This window comes from Caretta caretta, chromosome 8 (assembly GCF_965140235.1).
Source record: "Caretta caretta isolate rCarCar2 chromosome 8, rCarCar1.hap1, whole genome shotgun sequence".
NCBI lineage: Eukaryota > Metazoa > Chordata > Testudines > Cheloniidae > Caretta > Caretta caretta.
This window is the reverse complement of record NC_134213.1, coordinates 18,527,987-18,537,838: the sequence shown is the minus strand read 5'-3', so window position 1 is coordinate 18,537,838 and position 9,852 is coordinate 18,527,987. Positions and strand designations below refer to the sequence as shown.

At 42.9% G+C, this 9,852-nt stretch overlaps 1 protein-coding gene across 10 annotated transcripts in view; it reads right to left on the bottom strand.

The window, feature by feature from the left end:
* TCERG1 (transcription elongation regulator 1) overlaps positions 1 to 9,852 on the bottom strand; it is a 56,033-nt gene continuing 46,181 nt past the window's right edge. For 6 of the 10 annotated variants that reach the window (XM_048859963.2, XM_048859959.2, XM_048859960.2 and 3 more), the window contains 6 exons: positions 9,346 to 9,528; positions 8,041 to 8,220; positions 2,824 to 2,907; positions 2,438 to 2,538; positions 1,396 to 1,485; positions 1 to 1,200 (listed from right to left, as the gene is read on the bottom strand). In XM_048859963.2, coding sequence (XP_048715920.2) covers positions 999 to 1,200; positions 1,396 to 1,485; positions 2,438 to 2,538; positions 2,824 to 2,907; positions 8,041 to 8,220; positions 9,346 to 9,528 — 840 coding nt within the window. In that variant the 3' untranslated portion in view covers positions 1 to 998. Of the gene's footprint in view, positions 1,201 to 1,395; positions 1,491 to 2,437; positions 2,539 to 2,823; positions 2,908 to 8,040; positions 8,221 to 9,345; positions 9,529 to 9,852 lie in introns of all 10 variants that reach the window. The other 4 variants (XM_048859966.2, XM_048859968.2, XM_048859962.2 and 1 more) reach the window with 2 other exon arrangements.

Sequence of the window (9,852 nt, the reverse complement as noted above, 5' to 3'; positions counted from 1 at the left end):
TATAAAAAGGGTTGGTTTATTGTAGTTCAAATACATAAACTAAACAATCCCAACATTTCAAAATTAAACTTTAGAAACACAAGTTTAACATTCATAACAGGAGTATAGTTTACAAGAATTACCCAGAAGGGAAATCCACAGTCTAATCCAGAAATCAGTAAAGATCACTTTATGGTAAATAAAAATATGTTTATACAACCGTCCTGTTCTGGGAACCATTGTTATTTACTGTGTTTCCAATTTTGAGCAAAAAATTATCAGACAAATCTTCACTTGGACAAAAGAAACCTGATTTTGCCTGTACTTCAGAGTCCGGGGGGGTGGGAGACACGGACGGGGGGAGGAAATAAAGCAGACCCGTGAACAAATTCAGAATGGTGTTTAATTTGGTCTCTGTGGGCCTAATTCTTCACTCACATCACTGTCACTCTATAGACTTTAATAGACTTAATTCTGATTTACAAGGGTGAAAGCAAATAGAGAATCAGGCCATTTGTTTTCAGATTTAAGAGAATATTTTTTTACTGTAGCCTTCAGCACTCAATAGTTTAACTTGAGACAGTGTTTCATCTGTTAAAACAGCTGAACTTGGGTAACCATTAGGAGGAAGTCTGTGGTACTTTGTAGTTTAGTTCAAACCACAAATATCAATCATCCTTAAGACTTGCATATATAACACTGCTGAAAAGAATGCCTCCAAATATCACGGACATCCACACCTCATATACAGATAGTCCACTGTTCTGATATCTAAAATTACTAGACACAGCCTGCATGGTTGGGATTTTTGTCAGTCATGCCACACAAAGAAAAGCATAAATATCTTAAGTGTTCTCTTTGCACAGAGACCATTCTATGTTCACAAATGCTGCTGCTTCCTCTGCTCCTCAGAGATGGTTTTCAGTATTCGTTCACGGTAATGTAGATGTAAAAACCGGACAGATGGCTCATGCAAGCTTTTGAATTAACAGACACCCCACTGTGAGAGTATTTCATAATTATTTTGTTGTTCGTCTTGTAGGTTCTGAAGCTGTGGGAGGTGGAGGGGGACCTCGGCGGTCCAGGTCATCTACATAGGATACTATGAGCTTGCGCCTCTCCTCTGGCACACAGTCAAGTACCAGATAACGCTTGTCATTCTGTAAAATCTTTTCTACATCTTTCAGGTGCTGGTCAGATTCTTGGATCAACTTTTTGGATCTGAAATGAAGTGTAACAGTTACCATCTGGGCAGTGGTCTGGGAGCCTGCATAAAATGCACTGGGAATCTTAGTCCAGTTATTGATGGTAGATGTCCAAATTACAAAAACTACCCGCACCATTAGAACCTCTCTTGACAGTGTCAGCAGATAGGTCAAGCGCTGAAAGGGCATAGAGACTGAGCTATCCTCTCACCTATACAGATGCCCCATCAGGTCAGGGGTGAGGCACATTGGCAGGAATGAGTGTGTAAAAAATCTTGCACTGCCACTGCCTGTGCTGTATCTGTTCTGTGGATAAACAGAAGACTTCAGTCTTAATGGCCGCCAGAACCATTTATCAGCATTAAATGAACCACAAAAATGTAAAAATAAGAAAAAAATAATCACAATTGAAATTAAGAACTCAAGAAGAAGCAAACTATTAAAACATGGACGTTAAACTCCCAGTTGCAGCCCAGTTTGATTGATGCATCAATCTGGCTACCGCATCAATGTCAGACTGCAATTCAGCCCACTGGGAACAGCAGCAACTGAAACAGAGCTCCAATACTTTACACACAGCACTGGCTGCAAAGGGAAACAAGCAACTTATTAGGATCTAAGAAACCTAGTCAGCAGCCTTCTACCTCAAGCTCTTTTGCTTCTGGGATGGGAATCTACCTAGGACCATAACATTCTGCAGTAGGCTCAAGACCAGACTGACTTCAACAGTTAACTTGTTTGTAAAGTTAATACCCAAAGCCCACTGAAGTCAATGGGAGATTTGTTTTTATTTTAATGGGGGTAGGGTTTCACCCTTTGTCTTTTCTCCAAACTTCCCCTAACATCACTGGAAGTTTCACTGGGTATTAAGCAAAGACATTTCTAGGCCTGAACCAAGGACCCTAATTAAACGGTAATTTGGCTTCACTACAGAATGAGCTGAATCACTTGACAATGTATTCAAAATACCCAAAACAATGCTCTCAAGCAAGACAAAAATCCAAAAAGCCCCTGCTATAGAATAGTTGCCAACACTTGATAATAATCAGTGCAGAACCCAACATACAGTGATGGACCTCTCACTACTATGCAACTTCATAGGCAGCCTAGTAATCTACAATTTTTGCACTAAAGCTCCTCAGACACTGGCCTATAAATGTTAGATGGGAGGAGAAAGTGAAATTCCATTCATCAACACTCTTAAGGTACAGTAAAGAAAAGTCTTTGCTCTTCTAAAACACTATGATACACACCTGTACGTTATAAATTTGGTCTCTTTCAATAGCGTTCTGAAGTCAGCTTTGGCAGTAATGTATTTGTCTCTGATGTACTCTTCAAACTCCCTTTGTTTTTTCTGCATGAAGAAAAAGAAGAGTAATACCATAGAAAAGGTGACGGTAGATTATAAAGTACTTTATATTAACTTACAGTGTGTAAGAAATAATTTTATTTTAATTAGTTTAAAGATCACTACAGAAAAGTGTTTTTTAATTAAGATTTTTAAAAAAGCAAATATCTGATTAACACAGTGATATAGTTATATTCACATGAAAGGGAATCCATTTCAACAAGCATTCACTCTCTTTTGCTTTGGATATTGTGGGAAGGCTAGCAGCAATGAAGCAAGACTATTTCTTACCCTGTCACTGGAAGAGAACTTAATGCATCTGGGATCTTCTTTAATGATTTTCTTCACTTCTTTCCACGTTGATGTTAAAGTAATCTTTCAAAAGAGGCAAAAACAGTTCAATATTGCAAATTATATTTAGAGTCTAAGCATGCAAGTACATATCACTTTCCTGAGAGCCCTGAAATCCTCATGCATAAGGGGGAAAACTAAGGACATAGTAACAATTTTTAAATGTTTCATTTTGTTGACTTCTCTTATCCTTTTAGTATTACTTTCATATTGTTTTGTGGCATATATTTTCCTTTTTGAACTCTTGTTTTCTGTAAACTGGTGGATTTTAAGAGAAAAGTCCTCACAAAATTATGAAAGTTTCTTGTAGTTTAAATTCTAACAGTTCTTCCTAATGCATATTTGGATAATTTCAACAGCATGTTTGTACGCGTAAAAACAGCTATGTATAGAAGCCCCAGCTCAAAGTCAGATATTCATCGTTTTAATTTATTTTAGTGTGCCATATAAAAAGTGATTAGAATATTAGATACTCCTCTAACCAATATTTAATAAGATTGCCTCCTAAGACTTCAAGAAAGTTATGATGAAGCCAGAACGAGATAAAAGGGAGGCAGGAAGACACAAAGTAACAAATTAAGAAAGGAGAGAGAGGTTTAAATAGCATTGGTATACAAGTGAAAGTTAAGAATGAATTTTACAGTTAAGATAAAAGAGACAAAGTGAAGGACAGAATCCCGGAGGCTTGCCCACCGCGATTCATTAAAACAAGTTATTGAATAGGTAGGAGCAAAGACAGAAGATTAAAATGCCCAGGACACCAAGGGACTGCCATAATAGAAGGTATCAAATAATGCAACACTGAAGAGATGTGGAAAAGCCAAAGGAAAATGAATGACAATTACTGATTACAAAGACCGACACCAGGTTCAAGAGCGTGAAAAGACTGAATGTGAAAATGGACCACAACATTCAAGGTGGTTACTGTGGTATAACTGGTTAGGTGAGAAAAAGATTGTTCTTTCCAGCATTCCCTTTCTTAGGGAAGTGAGGAAAGTTGGTGTGGGAGAAAAAGCCTGGGGAAGAATTATTATTGAGAACTTTAACTACAGAAGGTAAAGCTAGGGGATGCAAGTCAGAGTCATTGATTTTAAGGCCACAAAGGACCACTACATCATCTGGTCTGACCTCCAATACATTGTGACTGACTGTGCACAAGGACCCCGCAATAGCAGAGAAATAATTAAATGAGATATTATCCAGATAATCCTGGCAAGGATCCCAAATCCACACGCTGCAGAAGAAAGCAAAACCCCCTCAAGGTCACCGCTAGTGTGACCTGGGGGGAAATTCCTTCCCAACCCCACACATGACAATCAGTTAGACTTCCAGAACTCACAGCAGTTACTAGATCGCAGGCCTTGGTTCTCATGGGAGACTTCAATCACACTGATATCTGCTGGGAGAGCAATACAGCGGTGCACAGACAATCCAGGAACTCTTTGGAAAATGTAGGGGACAATTTCCTGGTGCAAGTGCTGGAGGAACCAACTAGGGGCAGAGCTCTTCTTGACCTGCTGCTCACAAATCGGGAAGAATTAGTAGGGGAAGCTAAAGTGGATGGGAACTTGGGAGGCAGTGACCACGAGATGGTTGAGTTCAGGATCCTGACACAGGGAAGAAAGGAGAGCAGCAGAATATGGACCCTGGACTTCAGAAAAGCAGACTGACTCCCTCAGGGAACTGATGGGCAGGATCCCCTGGGAGAACAACATGAGGGGGAAAGGAGTCCAGGAGAGCTGGCTGTATTTTAAAGAATCTTTATTGAGGTTACAGGGACAAACCATCCTGATGTGTAGAAAGAATAGTAAATATGGCAGGCGACCAGCTTGGCTTAACAGTGAAATCCTTGCTGATCTTGAACACAAAAAAGAAGCTTACAAGCAGTGGAAGATTGGACAAATGACCAGGGAAGAGTATAAAAATATTGCTTGGGGATGCAGGAGTGAAATCAGGAAGGCCAAATCACACCTGGAGTTGTAGCTAGCAAGAGATGTTAAGAGTAACAAGAAGGGTTTCTTCAGGTATGTTAGCAACAAGAAGAAAGTCAAGGAAAGTGTGGGCCCCTTACTGAATGAGGGAGGCAACCTAGCGACAGAGGATGTGGAAAAAGCTAATGTACTCAATGCTTTTTTTGCCTCTGTCTTCACGAACAAGGTCAGCGCCCAGACTACTGCACTGGGCAGCACAGCATGGGGAGGAGGTGACCAGCCCTCTGTGGAGAAAGAAGTGGTTTGGGACTATTTAGAAGAGCTGGACGAGCACAAGTCCATGGAGCTGGATGCGCTGCATCAGAGAGTGCTAAAGGAGTTGGCGGATGTGATTGCAGAGCCATTGGCCATTATCTTTGAAAACTCATGGCGATCTGGGGAAGTCCCGGACGACTAGAAAAAGGCTAACGTAGTGCCCATCTTTAAAAAAGGGAAGAAGGAGGATCCTGGGAACTAGAGGCCAGTCAGCCTCACCTCAGTCCCTGGAAAAATCATGGAGCAGGTCCTCAAAGAATCAATTCTGAAGCACTTAGAGGAAAGTGATCAGGAACAGTCAGCATGGATTCACCAAGGGCAAGTCATGCCTGACTAATCTAATTGCCTTCTATGACGAGATACCTGGCTCTGTGGCTGAGGGGAAAGCGGTGGATGTGTTGTTCCTTGACTTTAGCAAAGCTTTTGACACCGTCTCCCACAGTATTCTTGCCAGCAAGTTAAAGAAGTATGGGCTGGATGAATGGACTATAAGGTGCATAGAAAGCTGGCTAGATTGTCGGGTTCAATGGGTAGTGATCAATGGCTCCATGTCTAGTTGGCAGCCGGTATGAAGTGGAGTGTCCCAAGGGTCGGTCCTTGGGCTGGTTTTGTTCAATATCTTCATAAATGATCTGGAGGATGGTGTGGACTGCACCCTCAGCAAGTTTGCAGATGACACTAAACTGGGAGGAGAGGTAGATATGCTTGAGGGTAGGGATAGGATACAGCGGGCCCTAGACAAATTAGAGGATTGGGCCAAAAGAAATCTGATGAGGTTCAACAAGGACAAGTGCAGAGTCCTGCACTTAGGATGGAAAAACCCCATGTACCACTACAGACTAGGGACCGAATGGCTCGGCAGCAGTTTTGCAGAAAAGGACCAAGGGTTACAGTGGACGAGAAGCTGGATATGAGTCAACAGTGTACCGTTGTTGCCAAGAAGGTCAATGGCATTTTGGGATGTATATGTAGGGGCACTGCCAGCAGATCGAGGGACGTGATCGTTCCCCTCTATTCGACGTGGGTGAGGCCTCATCTGGAGTACTGTGTCTAGTTTTGGGCCCCACACTACAAGAAGGATATGGAAAAATTGGAAAACGTCCAGCGGAGGGCAACAAAAATGATTAGGGGACTGGAACACATGACTTATGAGGAGAGGCTGAGGGAACTGGGATTGTTTAGTCTGCGGAAGAGAAGAATGAGGTGGGATTTGATAGCTGCTTTCAACTACCTGAAAGGGGGTTCCAAAGAGGATGGATCTAGACTGTTCTCGGTGGTAGCTGATGACAGAACGAGGAGTAATGGTCTCAAGTTGCAGTGGGGGAGGTTTAGGTTGGATATTAGGAAAAACTTTTTCACTAGGAGGGTGGTGAAACACTGGAATGCGTTACCTAGGGAGGTGGTGGACTATCCTTCCTTAGATATTTTTAAGGTCAGGCTTGACAAAGCCTTGGCTGGGATGATTTAGTTGGGGATTGGTCCTGCTTTGTGCAGGGGGTTGAACTAGATGACCTCCTGAGGTCCCTTCCAACCCTGATATTCTATGATTCAGAGGTGGGCAAACTACGGCCCGCAGGCCACGTCCAGCCCACGGGACTGTCCTGCCTAGCTCCTGAGCTCCCGGCCAGGGAGGCAAGCCCCCGACCCCTCCCCCACAGCCACACCGCCATGTGGGCAGCACAGCTTGCACCCGCCTACCTCCCAGGCTTTCCAATAAGCCTGTCCTGCTGCTCTGAGCAGCATGGTAAGGGGGCAGGGGAAGCACTGAATAAGGGCAGGAGGTCCCGGGGGGGCAGTCAGGGGACATGGGGCGGAGATTCGGGGAGGGGGGCGGTCAGGAGACAGGGAGCGGGGAGGGGTGGTGGGTTGGATAGCAGGTGGGCAGTTAGAGGCGGGGGGCCCCAGGAGGGGGCAGTCAGAGGACAAGGAGCAGGGGGTGTTGGATGGGTCGGGGGTTCTGAGGTGGGCAGTCAGGGAGTGGGAAGTGGAAGGGGGTGGAGGCCAGGCTGTTTGCAGAGGCACCGCCTTCCCTATCCAGCCCTCCATACTGTTTTGCAACCTCGATGTGGCCCTCGGGCCAAAAAGTTTACCCACCCCTGAGTTAGACCCTGAGCACGTGAACAAGAACCAGCCAGCCAAGCACCTGAGAGACAATGTTTGGTGCCACCTCAGAGCTCTGGCCCACCCTGTCCAATATTCCATCTTCAGTTGTGATCATCCTTGAGGCTTCAGAGAAAGGAGATTAAAAAACCCCTCCCAGAATACACTGGGGGACAAAAAAATCCCTTCCAGACCCTTGCCAGTGGCCAGCTGAAACCCTGAAACATGAGCTTTGGGAACATACCAATGTACCATCACAACCAACCCTGTTATACAATTGCACTCATAAATTTGTCGAGCTCTCTCTCAAAACTAATTAAGTAGTTTGTCCCTACCACTCCTATTGGGAAGCTGTTCCAGAACCTCACCCTTTGGATTGTCAGAAACCTTTTAATTTCCAGCCTGAATTTGTTCACGGCCACTTTATATCCATTTGTTCCTGTGTCAACATTGTCCTTTAGCTGAAACAGCTCTTCATTCTCCTTGGTATTTATCCCCCTAATGTATTTACAGAGAACAATCATATCCACCCTGAGCCTTCTTTTTGTAAGGCTAAATAAGCCAAGCTCTGCCAATTTCCTAAAATAGGCCCTCCATTCCCCTGATCATCCTAGTAGCTCTTCTCTGCACCTGTTCTATTTTAAATTAATCTTTCTTGAACATGGGTGACCAAATAAGGTCTGACCAGTGCCTTGTATAATAGCATTAATACTTCACTATCTTCACTTTTCTTCCACCTCATAAGTGGTCATTTCCATTTCTAGACACTCATTTTCATCAACTGTACTGCCTTCAGGCACAAGTCTCTTACCGCTGAAGTTTCATCCAAAAGTTGCCTAAAATGCTCCCTCTTCTTTTTGGTAAGTGCTTCAATGTGTTCATTAAAAAGCTTCTCTTTCTCTTCTCTTTCTAGCAGGGAGCCAGATTCCCACCGATGATCTTTTCGGAGCGTCCTCCTAGTATCGGACCATGACACATCTGAAGATCTCACCTGACACAAAAATTTACATTTTACAAAAACCACTTTTCTTTTACAAAACGTTCTTTCTCTGTTTCATTATCAGACAATTCTTCAAACACTTAGCTTATACTTCATCATCAACTTTTATCTGAATTAAAACTGTATTTGGTAAGGGGGGTAAGAGACAATGACAGCTTTCATACAGTTAACCACTGTCAAATGCCAACCTCATGCTGCAGAGAGTCTCACTGTGCACCAGTTCAGATGGAGATAGATACACCCTACTTGGACTGCTCTGCCATTCTCTATAGAAAAATCAGGATCCTCCCCTATGAATAATATACTGTATTAACCTAGAAGAGCAGCCTCTGAAATACATCATAATCAATTCCTAGTGGCTACTGGGCACTTTATTTAGTCCAAGGTTTACTCTCTGGAACCAGAAACAACCTCCAAGGAGCTCCTACTAAATCTATATTACCTGCATTATGTCCCTAGCAAAGAAACTGGGTCAAAAGAAACTGGATTTATATACTGCACCTTCCCCCCAAAAAGACAACAGGACTGGAATCTGTGTTCAACCACCACCCACCTTCAGGTATGCCACATCTTAGATCAGCAGGCAAGAGGTTCCCCTTTCATACCACGAGATTCTCATCTCACCAAGTCTGCCCTCTTAGGAAGTGGTATTTCAAGGGTTGGATCAGCTAGTGCAATAAAGTACTCTCTAACTGAGAAGTGGAAAGAGCTGGGTCAGATGCTATGCTGGGGACATGAGTAGGGCAGACAAAACGAGGTGAGGAAAATGCTCTTGAATCAATAAATCTTTATTTCCAACATGTGCATTAGAGTTTCTAGTACAAAGTATTTACAATTTTAATTGCCTTTTTTGGTAATATTGTAATAATGCACTTGTTGGATGAAACCTCAGACACCAGCTGTGAGGCTGAAGCAAGCATATTTTTCCCAGCAAGACAAAAATCCTGAAAAAATAAATGCATCATGGAAACAGAAGCTTAATCACTACCAGTGCTAATGTGCTGCTGTGTAGTCAGGGAACTTATTTCTATATTAGTGTAACAAGTAGATGAACTGTTCTGGCAAAGATAAAGTCCTACAGTAATCAAATCAGAGACAGAACTGTGCAAGCCTCACCATATCAGACAGAAGCGCTTTGAAATTCTGGATAGCCTCTTCTCGTTTGTGTTGTTCACGTTCTCTATCGATTTCCTTGGTCTGCTCAGAACGAGCTTTCTGAACCTCCCTTTCTCGTTCACGCAAACTTGCCTCAATGCGAGCCTGCCTTTCCAATTCCTTTTCCTTTTCAGAGTCTAAATTCTGAATCAGAAGCAAGAGCATATTTCCCCATTAACAACATATAAAGAGGCAGCATCTTAATGGAAACAGTTAATGGAAACAAGAGGATGAGTATCATTAAACAAACTGTCATTTATGAAATAGGTAAAATGAAATATATCACTTCTGAACTACCTAGGTTTGTCTCCACTTAGGGCATTTTTGCAAGAATTCCTTCTGTTGCTAACACTGGCTTACAGGCAATGTTAGCAATGTTGAGAGCCACAGTGTATACAGGGTGCTGGCTGGCAACACTAAAAGCTAATCTTGCTAAAGATTTTATTTTGTGAACTTAAAGTGGAGGAA